Consider the following 21,433-nt stretch of genomic DNA (forward strand, 5'->3'; position numbering starts at 1 on the left):
GGGCTGTGAGCTCGTCCACCCATATAAGCAATAAATTTTTTTTATCGACAACCCGAACGTCTCTCTTCTATGCAGAGTCAAAAGGAAGTAGGTGTAATGGGATCCCGGTTCAAATTTCGGAGTAGTACTCTAACCGATGTCAAATCTGTGCTTTGTTAAACTTAAGTTCAAGCGTGATGCTACTTCGCTCCGTTAAAAACTCTCAGCATTTTATACGTCAATTTGGCTTTATCTTTCAAAAGACTGACATTGAACAGCGAAATAGTGGCCCTAAGAATCCCTATACCCTCGGAAGACTGTAGGGATACTCCTGGTGGTTGCAGCATTATAACAAAGGGGTACATCCAGATAATCGCACACTCCAGGCACATGTTTTCATTAATTGCCTTTCTCATATTACGCTCCGACAGAAACTTTGCTGGTCGATATTATTACGCTCCTCTATTATATAGCCATTAATATATAGCATGCTATTGATAAGTAGATTGAAAGCAGGTGATCAACTTTTGGAGTTACTCGGAGATTCCGTAGATACCTTCAAAAGCGTCATAATAATATGCTAAACACTGATGCAGACAACAAAGTTCAAAATGTGAGGATTACTGTTGCTTTTTCCGGCCTCACCCCACCAGTTAGTGAGATTTACAAAAATATCGCCAGCTGATCGACAAAAAGACAAACTATACCAACAGTCACTGATCTGCTGATAGTACTAATTAGTTAGGTATTATACTTCGCTGTACCACTTTGGAGAGTGGGAAAAATATCATAATAAAGCAATAAATGAATTTAATGAAATAAAAAAAAAACATTCATTAAAGAAATTTTAAAAAATATATTATTATGATCCATTCTACTTTGCATGTGGCAATTTTATCGCAAAAGGTAACATAGTAATGTGGAGATAGATTCCCTTTGCATTCAACAAAAAAAAAGCGAGTTGACATTAACAACTGATAAATGACAAATGGTGGCTGTGGTTGACTCATTAGATGTTATTTTTTCAAGTCTAACTCAAACCAGAATGAGTATTCGCATAAAAGCATAATAAAAACATACGATCGAAACTTTAAGTAAGAATTTAATTGAAAATAAAATAAAAATGCATCGGCGTCGAGCACCGAACTTTACGTATGTGAGCGGTTGTGTAAAATACATGATTTTTGTGATAAACTTCTTATTTTGGGTAAGTTTTTGTAATTAATTAATTCCAAAAGTGAAAATAACAATGTATAGTATAGTTAAAACTTATAATGGAAAGCGTTGAAAGTCGGTTTACGTTAGCCTATTTTTTTCCCCGTACCATTGTTATCGTAATAGTAAAATCTTTTCGCACGCACTCTGCCATAGTCAGTTCACCGTCCTTTCGTAATAATTGGTGAACTTAAATATTTAATTATTTTACTTCGTATTACAGACAATGTCCCAGTGGAATAAACTAGTCTTTTTTTTGGGCATATTATAAAAAAACGTTTTCTTCTTTACTCTATTAACTTTAAAAATATTTTAAATAAATTCGACACAGATATCGACCGTCATCCTTTCCAGTCAAGTGATTGAACTTTGAATGAATTTTTTGTCAAAAAATATCACCCTTATCTCCAAATCCAACAGAAGTAAACAAAATAAAATAATCTTAAATTTCAGTTGGTAGGCGGATTGCTGATCGGAATCGGGCTATATTCATTTATTGACAAATGGCAAGCCACTGGACTTATAAAGGTATTAAAGTCGTGAATCTATTAAATATTTTTTTCTCCCTGCCATTCATAAAACTGTATGTAGGAATTATTTAATCTAACAGTATATGTATATAATGTATTTATTTATTTAAATCAAAATACAGTTTAGCTTTGTAAAACTATAGCATCAATTGCTATAGTTTTACAAAGCTATTATAAAGAGAAACAACATTTAAAGCTATTGCTTCACCATTATTTTTATATATTTTAATATTGCAAAAATGCTCTTTATATGTCTAATGTTCTAATGTTTCAATAATCGAAATTCTATTTATGTCATCTATAGGAGAATGATATAAATAACATATTAACCTCTTTAAGGATTAATCGTGCAGAGGTTACATGTATATATTATACATTATAAATTTTTCACACACTGGTAGATGCCTAGGTTTCTATGCAATTCTTGAGCATCTGTGAACATCATACATGTCTATGACTGAAGCTCTGAGTTCTTGATTAAAGGCCTACTTGCTTGCACTCTTGGAACAATGACTAATACATTTTTATGATATAATAAAAAACTACTTTTGAACAATGATTGGTAAATCAGAAAAACGAATTATTGACTTTGTATTCCATTGGCAGTCACAAAACTCTTCAGAACGACATCTTAGATAAATAACAGGTTAACTATTAACCTTTATTTAATGCAGGTTTTGAACCGTATTCTTTGAAGGAGACGATTATATTCAAATCAATCTGTATTGACATATCAATAAATTTTTTTTGTCCAAATGCACAGATTACCACCTTTGATAATAGACGACTCATATAAAATAAATTGATTTAATTGAGGTTTTTGACCACATTGATAACTGATGACGTGTTTACAAAGAATATTCAGTTGGGCACCTACATATTGAAGTCCTTTTTTCAATGTGTATGTACCAATGTACTGATTAGATCTCCGAATAAAGAATTCCTTAGCTGTGAATATAGGAATTGGGTTGCATTTTTTTTAATCTGCATAATATAGTGAAAATGTGAATAAAGTAAACATGAATAAAGAGCTTTTGGCACAGATGACAATTGGCAAAATTGAATGACTCATTTACTTACTGTGAAATATGTTACTCAGACATTCTAAGTACGCTAATAAATTTAAAGGCTCAAAGTGTCTTTTAGGGCTGTCAGTAATTCTCATACTCAAGTTCATGTCTCAAACAAGTCTCAAATTTAGTGAATTTGTTATGAGAAACTGTGCTATTAATAATCACCCACAATTTTCAAAGGTGATAAGAGAACTCATGTTCATTATTACAGTAGTACACCTAATTAAAATGGTTACATCAAATACATAGGAAAAATATCATGAGTAATTTCCAATGAAAGAATAAGGACATTGTTACCTTGTTACCCTTTATAATTGTGGTGTTAATATCTGTGTCTAATACTTGCTATTATAGATTCCATTCATCACAATAATACTAGAATGTAGGTTATAATTTTGGGGTAAACAATTCAAACTTTATTAAATGATAGGATGATATGATATGATATATACCTGATTCACTATAAAGGAAATTTAACTTAATAAATCTGAACATTTTTTTGCTTACTTCAGGGTAATGCTTCTACTACCATTGAAGATTCAGAAAAGTTCGCTTATATGTTGATATATTTTTTAACTGTAAAGAGGTTTTGTTACATTCTTCCCATTTTGGTTCCAGTTTCTATCATATACAGATAGACTATAATAAACATTAAAGAATAATTGGAATGTTTTCTGTTTTAGCTCAACTCACTGTATGATTTTATTCTGAATATAAGCTTACTGATAGCTCTGATTGGCGGGGTTGTCTTCATAGTTAGTTTTGCTGGATGCGTTGGAGCATTGAGAGAGAACACTTGTCTGTTGAAATTTGTAAGTATTATTAAGTATCTCTCACTATAGTCGACAGGACTGGGTCTGTCGTAGGGGCTTTATAAGTAATTGTTCAAATTTATATTAAATTAGATGGACCGACTACTAGATGGACCGACGACCTAGTAAAAAGCGCTGGGTCTCGTTGGATGCAGGTGGCAATAGACCGGTCGCACTGGAAATCTATTGGAGAGGCCTATGTTCAGCAGTGGACGGCGATAGGCTGAAATGATGATGATGATGATGATATTAAATTAACTATTGCGAATAAAATTTCTTAAAAAATATATATGCTTTTTTGTGTTGCTTGTATGGATGAGCTCATGGTTTCTTTGTTCTCAGTTTTAAAATTAGAATGCATTATAGCATTGCACCGAAATACCTAGGCCATTTCGAGATAATATGTCCTGTCACCAGTAAACATTTATTTGTATTCAATAGAGTTGCAGTTTCCAGGTACGCCTTGAGCCTGTATGTAGGTATCATCATTATTGTGAATACCGTGAAGCGGTAATAGATTGAAAGAGAAACTCTTTTTGAATTGACGGTTCATCCTCATGACTCAAAGTGGGCTGCAGCGTTTATGGTTGGATCGTTAACTGCTTAACACCAGACATGTGATAATATTGTATGGCAATAATAATAAATAATAGTTTTAAAAAACTAACAAAATATGCTTTTATAGAAAATCCAACTAAAAAATAGAAAATAAATTTAAATATATTTGAATTAAAAATAGTGTAAGATAAAATGAATTTATTGTAAAAAAGCGTGGGGTGCTTTTCAGGATATTATCAAAATAACCGTTTTACTCATATCTGTTCATAAAATATTTGTAACCACTGATACCATGCAACCCACGCTGTTTAATTCAAATTTATTAGAAACTTATTTTAGTTGAATTTAAATTTTTTCAATTTTGTTTTTTTTTTATATTGGAATGTCATCTGTCCTTAATAAGTATACTAAATTTCGACTTAATCCGACGTTTTGAAGGGGGTCAAAATCATGTTTAAAGATTCCGTTACAAACATAAATAAGTCTGAAGCTATAATAATAAAAGCGTATTAAAAATACATAAATGTGCCCTGAAAATCCCCAGATGCCTTGGATATTATTGGGGCCTGTAATATGAGACGTTGTATGATGGTGGTGTTTTGTATCATCCACATGGCAGTATTCCCTGTGTCTGCTGATTCTGTTCCTGGTGGAGATGGGCGGGGCTGTATGCGGGTTCGTGTTCCCGCGCTCGCTGCAAGGCTTCTTGGAGCTGAGCTTCAAGGAACACGTGGTCCACGCGTACCGGGACGACACCGACCTGCAGAACTTCATCGATTTCGCTCAGCGAGATGTAAGTTGTCAACTAAACAGAAGAATAATGACCGATATTTCCTTAAAAGTAATTTGCATTTTGTCTATAAACAAACAACCAAATCAAATTTGTTGTGGTTTGTGATAAATTGTAGACAAAGTCATGTTTGTGTATTAAAGCATCTGACTGATTAAAACTGGGCTTAAAAACAAAACGACTCGGGTGCTATTTCATTTGATTTAGGGATTATGTTATATCAAAACTATCGAGACTCTGACTGACTCGTTGGTGCAGTAGTTAGCGCTCCTGAATGTTGCGCAGAGGTCCGTGGGTTCGATTCCCACATCGGGCAAACCTTCATGTGATGAACAGGTTTGTTTACTCTTTAGCCAGGCGTTTGACGTATATAAGTATGTTTGTCAGTCTCTGGCGCGCGATAATATATATATAATATATACTCGGGAAATCCTAAATAAGGGCCGGATCACAGTGCATGAGTTGTTCGGTAAAAAAAAAAAAACTTTTTTTATTACACTTTGCTCACCTGACTGAGTACTCGGACAATTACTCCCATATATTGTGCATAAAGTGTTTTTTTTTGGGGATTTTAGGACCTGGTAACTGAGACCTTTAAGTCATGTCTTATTTTAATTTATATTCTTATTTTTATGAAAAATGATAAAATAGAGTGAAAGGTAATGAAAATGATTAATTTGAGACATTAATCAACTGGGATGAAATTAAATGAAATGAAATGAGATGATATGGGATGAAATATAATCTCAGTAAAATGGTGGTCATTTACTAAGATTTTTTCAGTGGACTTTTTGGAGGATCCCGTGAAGTTACATCCAGCGGCTTTGTTTCATTTTCCCACATTTGTGCACTTTCATAGATATTAAACAGTTAATAAACCACCATTATTACACATTTAAACCCGAAGAAACACTAAATAGACAAAATAAAACAACACAACTTCACTCCTCGCGTTCCCGCCAAAAAGTCGCATAACCTCTAAAAAAAAAAGTTACCTACCCTCAATCACGTTTTTGTTTCAGTTCCATTGCTGCGGCATCACTTCGGACGGCTACATGGACTGGGCCAAGAACGAGTACTTCAACTGCTCGTCGCCGTCGGTCGAGAGGTGCGGGGTTCCGTTCTCGTGCTGCATCAACGCGACCGACATATCGTCGGGGCTGGTCAATATCATGTGCGGCTATGGAGTGCAAAATTATCCGGTACGTGTTTATGTTTTTGAAGTGAGTCCGCATGGGTAATATTCCTGATATTCCTCCACCGTGGAGGTCAATCGTGAACATTTGTCGAGTACGTATTGATCTATACCAGCGGTCGGGGAACTTTTTTAATTATTACCCCAAAATATTTTTGTGTATGTTGATATTATTACCCCATGGTGAAGAACAAAAAAAAGAAAACAAAATCGCTTTTTTTCAGCATCTTTTATATTATTGCCCTCGTGATAATTTTGAAAAGAAAACAATAACTAAAAAAAATATTTAAACATTATTTATTCAATAATTAATTAATGTGTTCTATCTCATTCTCTCGCCGGCTGAATCCTATACATTTATGTGTTTGTGTCTCTATGGACTTATTTCTCCTCTCATTCTCATTTCGTTTCATAGAGTTTGAAATCACAACGATTCTAAAGAAGTTTCACTTCAATATATACTTTTTATTCACAAAAGTTTCATTTTTACCACCCAAAACTTCATTTTACCCCATTGGGGGTAATTTACCCCGGTTCCCCGACCGCTGATCTATACTAATATATAAATCTACAGTGGTTTTTACGGATGTTCCGTTATAACTACTGAACCGTGCATCCGATTGACTTGAAACTTGGTATCCATGTAGAAAATACATGTACTTAATGGATAGGCTAATATTTATTTGTTGGAATCCCTACATCAGTTGCGATGGCGTTAATGATGAGAATCTTTGTGGGGGTAAGAAATAATGTTAATTTTAAATGGCCAGCGAAGCGGACGGGTACAGCTAGTTACGTATATAATTAAAGCTAAATACGGCTTGATCTCTTTTTCTTTATTGTCATTACATTATTTCCGACGTACCGAGCACATTGCTGTTTCAGTGGGCGTGTTCGATTGACGTGTTATTCGTCGACATTTGAATACTTGTGGCTATTGGTGGCAGGACCTCTTTTGAGTCCGCGTGGGTAGGTACCACCGCGCCGCCTATTTCTGCCGTGAAGCAGTAATGCGTTTCGGTTTGAAGGGTGGGGCAGCCGTTGTAATACTATATTGAGACCTTAGAACTTATATCTCAAGGGGGGCGGCGCATTTACGTCGTAGATGGTTATGGGCTCCACTAACCACTTAACACCAAGTGGGCTGGGAGTTCGTCCACCCATCTAAGCAATAAAAAAAATTTAAAAAAGCTCAACTTTAGTACCGTTGATGACGTCATCTCTTTCAAAACCGATGACGTCTTCAGTTAATGATTAATGACTACCGCGAATATTTAAAAGATGATTAATACAGTTTTTTGAACTGTAGATATTTAAGCTAAAAGCGGACGGTGAGATCGTACGCCGGTTAAATAAAAAAAATTACATGTGTGCAATTCACACGTGGTAGAAGTGAAACCTTCCAAAATTAAAATACAATTATCCTAAACGTCTTAAGTATATGTAAAATTTTGTCATTAGTAAATAATTGTAAGGTAGCACCCTCTGTGAATTGATATTTTAATTTCACGTATAATCCTAAATTAAAATTCACTACAAGAGCTTTCATACACACGTTAGTATTAAAAAATCTCACAGATGGCGCTGTATTAAATAGTATGTATATTTCTGTCTCATTCTTTGCTGGCTTCATCCTACACATTTTTGTATTTGTGTCTCTTACCTGTCGTTTTTTCCGTTGCATCCGGTTTGAAATCACAACGATTCTAAAGAAGTTTTCACTTCAATAAAAATGTTATATTTATTTTCAGGTAGCGGAGGCTAGTAAGCGCATATGGACCAGTGGCTGCCTGGAGATAGTGCGGTCGTGGTCCGAGCGCAACCTGTACACCATCGCCACGGTCGCGCTGGGGGGCGCGCTCATGCAGCTCTTCGTTATATACCTCGCCAAGACCCTGGAGGGACAGATAGAGCTGCAAAAAGCAAGGTACCGTTATAGGAGTCCGTCGTGGCCTAAAGGATAGGCTTCCGCTTCCGAAGGGCTCGACGAGTAAATTAACCCATAGACACAGCCCACTGAGTTTTTCGTCTGATCTTCTCAGTGGGTCGCGTTTCCGATCCGGTGGTAGATTCTGCGAAGCACGGCTCTTGCTAGGGTTCGTGTTAGCATCATCGTCAAGTTTGAGCCCCGTGAGCTCACCTACTAGTTAAGGTTACGTTGATATAGCCTCGCAAGGCTATCATCAGCTTAGGTAGGATAAAAAAAAAACTTTTTTTTTTGTATTTTAAAAAAATCTGTCCATTTCAGATGGCAAACATGAAACAGGGGTATGATGTGCGCTTACCGCGAGGACGGTCGGCGCGCCTGCCTCTAGCCGGGACTCGAACCCGCGGCCCCCGCACACACCGCCGAGCTCTCTACACCGGACGCGTACTGAAACAATCGCGAACTTTCTTAAATACCGAATCCAAGACATTTGTGGTGAAAGTTCTATTTTAATTATAACCGTAGTTGTAGTTAGTAGGTTATTTAAATACGTAGAGCCAACCCTAACTCGGATCCTGAATACTGCCATTTAAACTTGCTAGTAGGGAAGTTTAGAAACTAAAAATAATAATTGAATATGCAATTTCGAAAAGGGCACATCTCTGAAAATGTAAAATTTTCAGGAAATGAAAAAAAAAAACTGATTATTTTCTAAAGCAGTGTAAAATTTAAAATATTAACTTTTGAGATATATTTTAGTGTTAATTAGCAATTGAAAATTAACTGGATATATTATAAAATGGGTGTAGGTAAGCCTCAAAACTACATGTATATGAAAAAATGTATTTGACAAAATATGCGACATGTGCCCTTTTCGAAATTGCATATTCAATTAAAAACATTATTTAGAAAATCGAACTAAACTAAAATATTATTTGTACTTTTTTCGGAATCTCGTGACTCTATTTACGATATTAGGCCTATGAGCTTAGTGAGAGTTTTTTAACGTTCTCGATAGAGTAAAAGTTAACTCAAATTTGTATGGAGTTGGAACAGCGCCCCTAGCGGCAAACGTAGGCAAACGTTCCAATTCGATACTAATTTGAGTTAACTTTTACGCTATCGTAGATTGAAGAAATCGGGGGCCCACAGACATCTACAAAGTTAATGTACCACCCATCTTGAGATATCAGTTCTAAGGTCTTAAGTATAGTTACAACGGCTGCCCCGCCCTTCAAACCGCAACGCATTACTGCTTCACGACAGAAATAGGCAGGTCGTACCTACCCGCGCGGACTCACAAGAGGTCCTACCAGTAATTAGGGAAGCACTCCCCCTTAACCCGGGTCGGATATCCGGCTTCTACGAGCATGCCCCCACCCTGTCCCCCGGGCTGTCCGCCACACTCACTCAAACTTGTTTTATACTTCTTTATTTTTTGGCTCCGGCACGGTTTGTGCATTGGCCAGCGTCAAGTAATAAGATTTTTATAGTTCGCCGTTTTGATTATTTACAATTTATGAATAATAAAAAAAAAAACGAAGGAAACTAATCGCGACATTAACATAAATGATTAAAAACGAATTAAACTTACAAATGAGATGATATGTGATGAAATATAATCTCAGTAAAATGGTGGTCATTTACTGACTGAGAGTTTTTCGGTGACTTTTTTTGGAGGATCCCGAGAAGTTACGTCCAGCGGCTTTGTTTCATTTTCCCACAAAATTATGCATTTTCACAGATACTAAACAGTTAATAAACCACCGTTATTACACATTTAAACCAAGAAGAAACACTAAATAGACAAAATAAAACAAATCACATAACTTCACTCCTCGTGTTCCCGCTAAAAAGTCTTCACACTTCATACGTCAGACGATATCGTCGCTTCTCAAACTTGACTGTCACTAATGAATATTATGTATTAGTTCGAGTTCCCCGAATTCAATAAAACGGTATTCGTATCGATCTAAATTAAGTCGTAAATGTTCTGATACTATGCGGGGGCGCGGAACGTGGCAGTCCTCATCCTTTTAAAAATTTTTTCTTGAAAAAGAAAATTGGGAAATTATCAAATTTAATAACGCAAAAGACTGATTCGTATATTATGTAAAGCAAAAAAAAAAGAAGCATAAATTCCAAATTTTTTTTTTTCTTTCTATTATTTAGTAAAATATTTACCAAAATATTATTGTTCAAAGAAACTTTACTTCTTAATGTTTAATTACATTCCATCGCTCAATTATACAAATTTTATATTTACATTTTTTAAAGTATTTGGCATTAATTGCTCAATTTTTTTTTTTCTCTTCAAAATGTTTTAAAGATTAAATATAAATCAAGTTAAATAATAACGGTGAGAAAGAATTCATGGAAGCTTCTAGTACAAGCAATCGGAGACCAACAAATCTGTTAAAGGATAAAACTGAACGCGTTAACGTTTTTAATCAAATTAAAACAATCACTATATATATATGTTACCGGAAATGTATGAAATCAAGGAATTGTATACAAATCCTAGGAAATGTGTACAATTCCGATACTATTTAGGAAATGTATAAAATATTGTTTGAAAAACTATTTAATGCATACATATCCTAGGAAATGTATAAATTTCCTCGGAATTGTATATAATTCCAATATCGTATTAGGAAATGTATAAAGTAAATGCTTTCTGAAATAAAACAAGTTGTTAATAAAAAAAATTTATTATAATACTTATTGAGACAATCGGGTAACAGTCATACCGTAAAATAAGAATAATATATTCATATTATCTTACTAATTAAAACTTCTAAAATCAACTATCTATTAACTTTTAACGTATCACAAAATCAACTTATATTTATTCTTATAAAATCAAATTTTCATTTGGCAAGTAATGAGTCTGATAATGAAGTAATTATAAATGTCAAAGTATAAAAGTAAATCTTTATATTATAATACTTTGTCAGTCCATATAGCTATTTATTGATGTGCCTTTGGAAAACATACAGCATTGTATTATGAAGAAGCAGTGTGTACTTAGCTTAAATTCCTTGTCTATGTCCAACCATAGACAGTCAATTTAGTTCCATCTTTAGCCGCTAGGTGCTGCCAGCAAGTATAAAGGGAGCGCAGCCATCTTTGATCTCCATAGCGTTGTGTACTTTCGTACTGTGAAGTCGCAAGTCCACAAATATTTATTCGACTTCTTATTAATTGCAAAAAATATTTATTTTGTGTTTCTATGAGTGTTATTTTGCAATCATTACGAGTATTATTTACCAATCCTATCATCGGACGCCATGAATCACGCGTCATCTGTTGGAGGTGATGTTGAGTCAAGCTCCATAATTTCCGAGAGGGAAGATGTCCAGGCGAGACGCGATGGAGACGCCTCGCGTTCGAACAGCTCGTCGAGCGAAAAAGAACAAAAGGAGTCTCTGCGTAAGAAACGACGGGATTCAAAGGTAACGGTTGATCTTCGAATCGGCTTGTTATCCCACCAGGTCAGTGACGTTGTAAATCTAATAATGCATCAACTGTGTGTAACAATTGAATGTAACGAAAATTGTTGTAAACAAATTGATCTCGTCAATACGGAAATTTTGACAAAAACACAACAGATTTAAACTAATAATCTTTGTAACATAATTACTGAAAACTTTGACAAATCGTCTCCGTCGTACAAGTTACCCGTAAAAAGCGTTTTAAATTGTATACGGAAAAAAGGGCCGTATGTATAGAAATAAGACGTCAAAGTTTAATTTCCGTGGTCTCTAACAAAGTATCCTGTTGCCAACGCACCATTCATTGAGGAATTTTTGTTTGATAATACTAAATTGAAATCTATTCAGTCCCTCGGAGGGCTACAATCCTATTTGTCACGATCTCGTACAAAAGGTAAGCCAAACATTATAAACAATCATAGTCCGTAACATCTGGCACAATCCAGAGGGGGGCAATTGATGACACCGACGGGAGGCACTGAGTGCCACCAAAATTGTAATAATTTGTAAACCATGTATGGTTACCAAATACCGTAAAAACTACCTTTTTCTGCGGAAGAAAAGCGACGGATCAATGCGTCCAATTTTCGATCTTCGAGAGTTGAACAAGGTCGTAAAGATAAAACACCTAACTGTTTTCGGACACCTAGGTACCAAACTTTCTCCACCCAGGGGACTGGATGATAGAATTGAACATTTCTCAGGAATATTTTTCTAGTATCAGTCGCAAAATTTCGTCGATACTTCTTGAGGATCAGTACCAAGGTACCAGTATCAGTACCTCCAGGAAGGAATCGGTACCTTCTTATGAGTTAGTATGAAATGACATGCCTACCCTTCGGTCTGGCTTCAGAGCCACACCTTTTTGCTTCTATAACATGCGGGTCGCAGAGACCTTGCGTGCAAAGGGAACTCGAGTGCTAGTGTCTACTAGACGACTTCCTTTTTGGTCGACCAAGACAAATCCAAGTTGAAACTTCAGGCTGCAGAAGCTGTGAAGCTTTTGGATTAACCTTTTTTGCTTCCATAACATGCTGGGTCGCAGAGACCTTGCGTGCAAAAGGAACTCGAGTGCTAGTCTACCTAGACGACTTCCTTTTGGTCGACCAAAACAAATTCAAGTTGAAACTTCAGGCTGCAGAAGCTGTGAAGGTTTTGGATTATCTGGGCTGGCATGTCAATTTCCATTATATAGGGTGCTCGGTCGCTCGGTCGCTCGGTCGCGGAGATATTGCGTGCAAAGTCGAGTGCTAGCTTACCTACACGACTTAATCTTGTTTCACCAAGACAAATAAACGTTTTTGTTCCCATAGCATGCTCGGTCGCGGAGACCTTGCGTACATAGGGAAGTCAAATGTTAACGTACCTACGCGACTTTCTCTTGGTCCTTGAAGACAAATACACCTTTTTGCTTCCACAGCATGCTCGGTCGCGAAGGCATTGCGTGCAAAATCGAAGTGCTAGCTTACTTACACGACATGATCTTGTTTCACCAAGACAAATAAACGTTTTTGCTCCCATAGCATGCTCGGTCGCGAAGACCTTACGTACATAGGGAAGTCAAATGTTAACCTACCTACGCGACTTTTTCTTGGTCCATGAAGACAAATACACCTTTTTTGCTTGCATAGCATGCTCGGTCGCGGAAACATTGCGTGCAAAGGGATGTTGAGTGTTATCCCACCTACGCAAATCCCACCAGGTCCATCAAAAGAAGTCCAAGTTGAGTCTTCAGGCCACATAAGATGTAAAGCTCTTGGATTATTTGGGCTGCCAAGTCAGCCTTACAAAAAATCAATTAGTACACTGGTTCAAGAGATGACATGTCTAGGGATTCGATGGAAAATTGCGAGAAATGAAGTGGCCACTCAACAACATCCTAGCTCAAACTCTGACGGAATTACATCAATCTATGCTAACTTGCAAATTTTCTTGCGAAGTTTCAAGAAAAGGGGTAAAAAACAGGCCATCCTGCATGTTAAATGCAGTGCTGACGCGGAGCCACATGTTAGACATTGCCGATACACAAAACCAACCATTTCCTGGCAACGGAAGCTTCGGACATGTGTAGGGGTTATAAATGCAGTGCTGACGCGGAGCCACATGTCAAACATTGCCGAGACCCAAAACCAACCATTTCCTGGCAACGGAAGCTTCGGACATGGGTAGGGGTTACAATTAGACAAAATATTAACGTCCTGTCTATGGTCAGCTCAACAACAGAAACGGCTCACCCACAAAAGAGCTATTTGCAATGGTAGTGACAATCAAAATGAATCTGAAAGTATTTCACTAACGTTGACCTTTCGATTTTTAAACCTAAGCGATAAGTTCAAGATAACTGTCAGCTTATAATCTCTCGGGGAGATACAACATCATAGCCGACAGGCTATCACGAGGAAATCAACCTGCGAAATGGCACTTTTTACCACAAGTGACCACAAAAGTTTTTTCGAAAGTGGGGTCATCCGGATATAAACCCATTCGCCGACCAAGATTGGATACCTTCAGCAGACCGTAGAGGATGCAACTAGCATGGAGAATTCCTCCTCTCAACCTTCTCCCCAAAGTACTGACTCACTTCAACAGTGTCTAGGGAACCTACCTGGTAGTGTTCCCAGACTGAGCGAAAGCATTTGGGTTTCAAAGCCCTCAGATCCCGAACGCTAGATAACTCGCACGAAATCCAAAACCTGCCTCCTCCACAGGTTAAACATTAACCCTGAAAGCTTAGAAAGGGGGGGGGGGGGGGGAGGTTGTACAAATAATAGACTGGTCTAAACAGGAGAAGATTTATTGAAAATTAGCTGGTGTCAATCCACTTTGTCAGCATACTTACCAGCAACTAGAAAATTTTGCCTATAAAACAATCCTTCTGCATCATAAAGCAGCGCTGTCGACTTTCTGTGGGCGAAATACATGTAGGACAGCAAACATTCTCAAGCTCTCTAATAAAAATTGCTATTTTAAAAAAGCCATCGGAATAGCTAAACAAAATTCAACTACTTATTACAATTTTACTAAGTGTAGTCCCATTCACATGAGATCCGAGAATAGTTCTAAACTGGTTTTCTTCAAACCCAGCCACCACATCACGCCTTAATGTAGCTTGAAGGACACCAACAACCATGTTGCTGGCTACTGGACGCAGAGTTAATGACCTTACTTTGCTCAACATTTCTAAAGACAGTTTCTTTGATAACAGAGAAAAACATCTTTCTGATACCAGTCTTTGGGTCTAAAATTGAAATCCATTTTCGTCAATAATCTGCATAAGTGCTTTCTAAACATGAAACTAAAGACATGCCCGGTAAGATTCGTAAGGACTTTTTTCTAACTATGTGTGTTGTCACAAAAGCGGCATCCCGTACTGTAATTGGAAACTGGTCTTCGTTCAACCTTACGAGGTAATGGCATCAACGCATCTCTAAGAAGTTGTAGATGAGCAGTAGCCTCTGAGATGGATTGATAATGAACCAATGGACGAAATACTTTCTAGAGGCAATTGCAAATCATCCAAACGTTTACAATAATTATTGCCGAATAATAGAGCTTCGTAAAGATCCTCACGATTCTTTTTTTCAACACATTTACTCTTACATGATGTATATACATCATTTATACAATTTACACATTTTCTTGTATTTACAAGATAAAATGTTTATTACAAACTTATAAATATTTTTTTATTATTGAATTAACATGAAAGTTAACAGCTGTGTTTTTTCGATTTAATAATTATATAAATTATGAACATTATCTTTGCGCTTCATAATTTTATTATGGCTTTACCTATTTCATCATAGCGTTGTGCTTAATAATTTCACCAGCAGATAACAAACACGTCTTCATAATACAATGCTGTATGTTTTCCAAAGGCACATCAATATTACGGTTTTACATAACAATAAAACCGATATTATGTGCCGAGAAGGAAAACATACAGCATTGCAGGAAGTTCTTCCTGGTGAAGACTATGAAGATCAAAGATGGCTGCGCTCCCTTTATACTTGCTGGCAGCACCTAGCGGCTAAAGATGGAACTAAATTGACTGTCTATGGTTGGACATAGTCAAGGAATTTAAGCTAAGTACACACTGCTTCTTCATAATACAATGCTGTATGTTTTCCTTCTCGGCACATAATATCGGTTTTATTGTTATGTAAAACCGTAATATTTTTGCAGGGTAAGCTCGAATGGCATTTGGAAGTACATAATACTTTATTTTTAAAACACAGACATCTTGATGTAGCACAGTTTTTCTTGCAAAGGCACTTCTTAAATCCCTGGCCGGTTCCAGTGGATTGCAAGTTGGCAACTGACCGTAATGCAAGACTCGTCCCGCTGTCCCCGCGTACCCACCAATATCTTAAATGTTTTACATTTCCGATTGCTATTTAGGAAATGTATAGATTTCCTAGGAAATGTGTAATGTGTAAGTATAATATAATTTATTTCACACATTTCCGTGCGATTTTAGGAATTACATACATTTCCTAGGAATTGTATACAATGACGGATTACATACATTTCCGTTAACATATACATATATACGGGCCGCTCCGGCTCCGGGCTTTAACAAAAATTTCAACGATATTTGACGTTGTTTTTTTTTTTTTATTAAAAGTACACTTATTGCGGCATTAGTATAATAGTTAGACATATGCTGTCGCGACACTCTTTGTAAATAGTAATGTGTTCTATAAAGTCATAGTACATTATTTTATTCTATCATCAATAGTTTTCGCAGGGCACACGATGTAAAGAATATTTTAGGTATTTTTTTTACATCTTGGGTTACATTTTTAGAGTTTTAGTAAGGATCCCTAAATTTTTTCAAAAAAGTTTATAGCCTATGTCACTCGGGAATAGTGTAGCTTCCAAACCGTGAAAGAATTTTTCAAATCGGCTCAGTAGTTTCGGAGCCTATTCAATACAAACAAACAAACAAATCTTTCCTCTTTATAATATTAGTATATATATATATTTATATATATATATATTTTTATTGATGAAATACATAAAAATTAATAATATGTAACAGATTATATCTTCTGTATGGTAAGCTGAACGCGAATCAGAGCTAGTTTTTGTTTGCGATTATATTTAAGGCGGTTGGCATGGAGTTTCTTTGCTCCAAATGACGTCACATGTGGTCATACGTTCACATTTTTTTCTTTTTCAAAACTTGGAACTAGCTAAGTTTTATTTGGCCTGGTTATTAATTATATCTTAATGTATTATCTTGACTAAAGCATAGAATCGCATTCCGAAAACAGAATGTTCCCTATAATGCATTAGAAGGTAGCTGATCAACGTAAATGCGATCTTATTGCCCTGCCGTTAAGATTTATTTTCCCGATTGAAACTCGTTTGTTGATGCGATCCTCAACCAGCTTAAACTAACGAATGTAATATGTAACGGTTTTAATGAAATGAAAATGCTGAGTCGCGCTCTCGTCTTGGGCACAGTGCAATTTTGTAAATAACATCCTAGGATTAAGTTCTCTTATGTATCTCTAGTAGCGATGGACCTTAAAGCGATTTCGTGTTAATCATCATCATTCTTCTGCCCTTCTCCCAGTCATCTGGGGACAGCGAATTTAGCAGGAATACAACATATACGCATGTGTAATTAGATGATTAAAATCGTGTATTATTTTCCCGTTGAGCTAACGTACTTATTCTATGAAATACATTAAAATCCTCTACGCGGGTAGTCTCTTGTTCAACCCGTGTCCACCCAATGCTGAGTGTAGGTCTCTCCGAATTCACTCCATTCTCTTTCGGTCTCTTGCTTTTCGCATCCAGTCCTTACCAACCACTTGGACCAGGTCATCGGTCTACCTCTACGGCTGTCTGCCCACGTTACAACGACCAGTGCAAGGTTTCCACACCAGTATTTTTGTGCCCCACCGATTGTCAGTGCGACGGCATTTATGGCCGACCCACTTCCACTTTTCCGAGCAATCACTTTGGCTATGTCGGTCAAACCAGTTCTTCGGATTTCGGTGTTGCGTACCCTATACCTTAGAGAAATGCCTAACATAGCCCATTCCATATTATCTAGAACCGCTGAGTTCATCGACAATGCGTTTCCAGAGGTGTTTTTTGCCACGTACCATACGGTTATGGAATGAGCTCCCCTCCACGGTGATTCCCGAGCGCTATGAAATCTCCTTCTTCAAACGAGGCTTGTGGAGAGTATTAAGCGGTAGGCAGCGGCTTGACTCTGCTCCTGGCATTGCTGAAGTTCATAGGCGGCGATAACCACTCACCATCAGTTGGGCTATATGCTCGTCTGCCTACAAGGGCAATAAAAAAATTCTCGCTTACGACATTTTTAAGATAAGCTCGCATATATACAAGTTCCGAACAACAACATTCGGACCGTCGGTCTAACGAGCAATATCACCCGCTCGGTGGAAGATCTTCCTTTCGTCGTCTAAGCCTTCAATGGTTTTATGCGTGACTTGCATTTCGATCATAATTTGCTTTGTGATCGACCATGTTTCGGCCTCATACACCATCACAGGGAGAACACATTGCTCGAATATCCGACGCTTCAATTTCATAGGTATACTAGCTGTACCTGTCCGCTTCGCTGGGCATATAAAATTAACATTATTATTTCTCACCCCCACAAAGATTCTCATCATTAACGCCCCCGCAACTGCTGTAGGGAGTCCAACACTCATATAAACATTAGCCTATCCATTAAGTACATGTATTTTCTACATGGATACCAAGTTTCAAGTCAATTGGAATGCACGGTTCAGTAGTTATAACGGAACATCCGTAAAACCACTCTAGATTTATATAATAGTGTAGATACCCTTTATTATGTCAGCCAGCTTACCGAAAGTAGCCCGTCCTAGCTGTGTGCGGCTCTTTATCTTCCGTTCCTGGCTGGTTCTATCGAGACTGATGTTCTGCCCTAAATAAAAAGGCTCTATTGTTTGGCCTCTAACTTGAATGTGATCCACTCCATCACCACAGTACATAATTTTGGTTTTGGAGATGTTCGTATTAAGGCCAATAACGCCAGTAGTGTTACTGATTAAATACTACCCGTATTCCAACTAAATTCTTTTAGGTTTTTTTTTGTGATTCGTAAACACGAAGCAAACAAGACGGTGCGTCTATTCGACGCTGTCGTAAATGCCCGTATGCAATATTAACGTTCGAAGCGTAGCCAAAATAATATTTCGTATGTCACTTAAGACGTAGTGTACGCCTGTAAATATATATTAGAAAAAGAAAAAAGAAAAACCAAATTGTAAAAAAAAAAAACAAAGAAAAACAAACCCAAAGTTTGTATCGTTCTTTAATCTTAAGATCGTGTATTATAATACTAAATTCGAAATACATTATTAGTGTTTATAAATCGATGCCTCCAATGAACAGTACTCTAACTCCAAATTCGTAGGTTTACAGGAGGAGAGTTTAAACGAAAAAAGTTGATAAATATAACTGCAATAATAAAGATTTTATGGTTTTTTCTTGTGTAACTAGCTGATTTACTCTTGCTTCGAACCCCATTAATAATGAATTTGTAATACTCTTAAAATATTGAAGCGATTTGCGTGAAAAACGAAAATTTCAAAATTTTGAGTTACAGTGGTGTTCATTGGAGGCATTGAAATGTTTCTAGGAAAATATTTACGATTTTTATCTTTCGCATACAGTAAAGATTAATTGAAGACCCTACTTCCAATCATTTGTCCTTTAAAAATGAAACTGGAAAGAAACGTCAATAGAAAATAGAGATAGAAAAAAAAAGCGATTTGACGGTAGTCACAAAAACACCTCGGTTGTCCGTGAACACGAAAACTGAAGTACTCCTTACGACGTAAACAATAAAACTCAAAATGATATTTATCTAACAAAATAAATTAACGCCATATAATTAATTACTCAAGACGCATTTTTAAATAATAGATTTAATGTATCTTTATACTCGGTTATATTTACCCCCTCCCTCCGTATATAGGAATAATTATATCTAATAGATTTTCAATGTTGCACTAGCAGAAGAGTCATATCTGAATTAAGAAGTTAACGATAACTAAGAATAGTGCTCATTTAAAAGATACAGTGCTCGGCGATAAATCTTACACATCGACTCTTAAAAAGAGACAATCGGCTAATTTCGGCTTCGTAGAGCGCTATCTCTGTCGCACACTACGTGACGTATATGAGTCGTTGTCTTACCGTAGACCCTAATAGACATCATACTGATTGTGTTCGTTAGCCGAATCCGAATGTCTCTTATTCATCGAGTACTAATTAAGACATGTCGGATTTATCAGACCGATCCGATCGCGCCATATCATTGTGTCTTCAACCACAATGATAGTGATACAAAAGGTGAATATTGAAATTTGCCAAAATTATTAGAATACATTATTCAAAAAATAGCATTAAAACATTTTAGTGGCCATATTTATCCTGATATAACATTCAGGATTCTATAAGTCGAGACTTAAGAAGCATAAGGTCGGTTAAGAATATACAGCAAGTATAATAGGAAAAAGGCGAACGTTGGTTGGCGATTAAAATATATTTTCGCTTATCCCGTGTCCGTTACGACCTTACTCTTCTGAAATTTCGACGTTTTGAGGGTATTCGCAAATCTCAAGCCACAAGTATTGGTCATGTGCCAATACAAATGAAGTTAGATTTGTGGCAACTCAGAATCATTAAAAGCTTTGCAATAGACAAGCTGACACCGTTAGCAAAATAATCTAGTAAAGTAGGTATTTTAATCAAATCAAAGATATATATTATATTAGTCTCATGTCAAGTTAAAAACTAATTTACGAGTGACGTCATTTGTGGCTAGTTGCGTGTCCGGAAAACGGTGAGTTCGGATTTTGGCCCCAAATGACGTCACACGAAATTAATTTACCTTTAAGCTAGTTTTAGTGGTTTGCGGGGCGATTTTAAAAACGATCGCCTGGCCGGTTCCCTGTCACCGGTAAAATTAAAAATGATAAATCATATCCCGCAAAACGTTTTTTTTTTCAATTGTTCTCATAAAAAAAATCTTAAAACGATAGTATTAGGTAATTATATAATAGTTGATAAATTTATTTGAATAATTCCGAATCTATAGTTGTTATAGTTATCACGTAATAATGTAATCTATGTAATAAAGATCTAAGTCGATATTCTTATACAATTAATCTTTAAGTAAAATGAAAATGTATAAAAAATGAGAGAATTAAATGATATCGTGTCGTGAATAGGTTTTATTCGAAATGTGGGTACCTGATACTTTAAGACGGGCGGGCGGCATGATGGGTGGACGAGCTCACAGCCCACCTGGTGTTAAGTGGTTACTGGAGCCCATAGACGTCCACAACGTAAATGCGCCACCCACCTTGAGATATAAGTTCTAAGGTCTCAAGTATGGTATTCTGAGGTCTGACCAATAGAAAACAATACGTTTGAGAACACAAGATTTTTTTTCCTACCTAAGCTGATAGCCTAGAAAGGCTATGTCGGCGTAACCCTAACGAATAGGTGAGCTCTTGGGGCTCAGACCAGGAGGCATTGCTAACACTAGCCCTAGCAAGAGCAGTGCTTCACAGAATCTACCACCGGATCAGAAACGCGACCCACTGAGAAGATCCGGCGTGAAACTCAGTGGGCTGTGTCTGTGGGTTAGTTTTCTCACCGAAACATTTGTCGCAAGCGACGGGCTCGAGGAGAACGATGACCCGTGCTTGAGGTACCTAAAAGCACCGTTAGTGGATCGGGAGGATCCGAAATATTGTGCTTAGGGCTACCTCGACTGCTTACCATGTGTAACGGACGTGACGTCAGCTGTCATGCCCTGCCGCCAGCCAAGCCGC

General features: G+C 36.8%; 1 protein-coding gene across 1 annotated transcript; it reads left to right on the forward strand.

Moving 5' to 3' along the window:
* Window positions 1-944: 944 nt before the first annotated feature.
* Window positions 945-20,821, forward strand: LOC101738060 (tetraspanin-33). The gene is made up of 7 exons (XM_004932980.5): window positions 945-1,186; window positions 1,648-1,722; window positions 3,481-3,609; window positions 4,787-4,960; window positions 5,980-6,159; window positions 7,904-8,079; window positions 8,401-20,821. Exons 1-7 carry the CDS (start codon window positions 1,103-1,105, stop codon window positions 8,411-8,413), a joined length of 831 nt encoding a protein of 276 aa, XP_004933037.1. The 5' UTR covers window positions 945-1,102; the 3' UTR covers window positions 8,414-20,821.
* Window positions 20,822-21,433: the final 612 nt, after the last annotated feature.

The sequence above is a fragment of the Bombyx mori genome, chromosome 26 (assembly GCF_030269925.1).
Source record: "Bombyx mori chromosome 26, ASM3026992v2".
NCBI classification, from domain to species: Eukaryota; Metazoa; Arthropoda; class Insecta; order Lepidoptera; family Bombycidae; genus Bombyx; species Bombyx mori.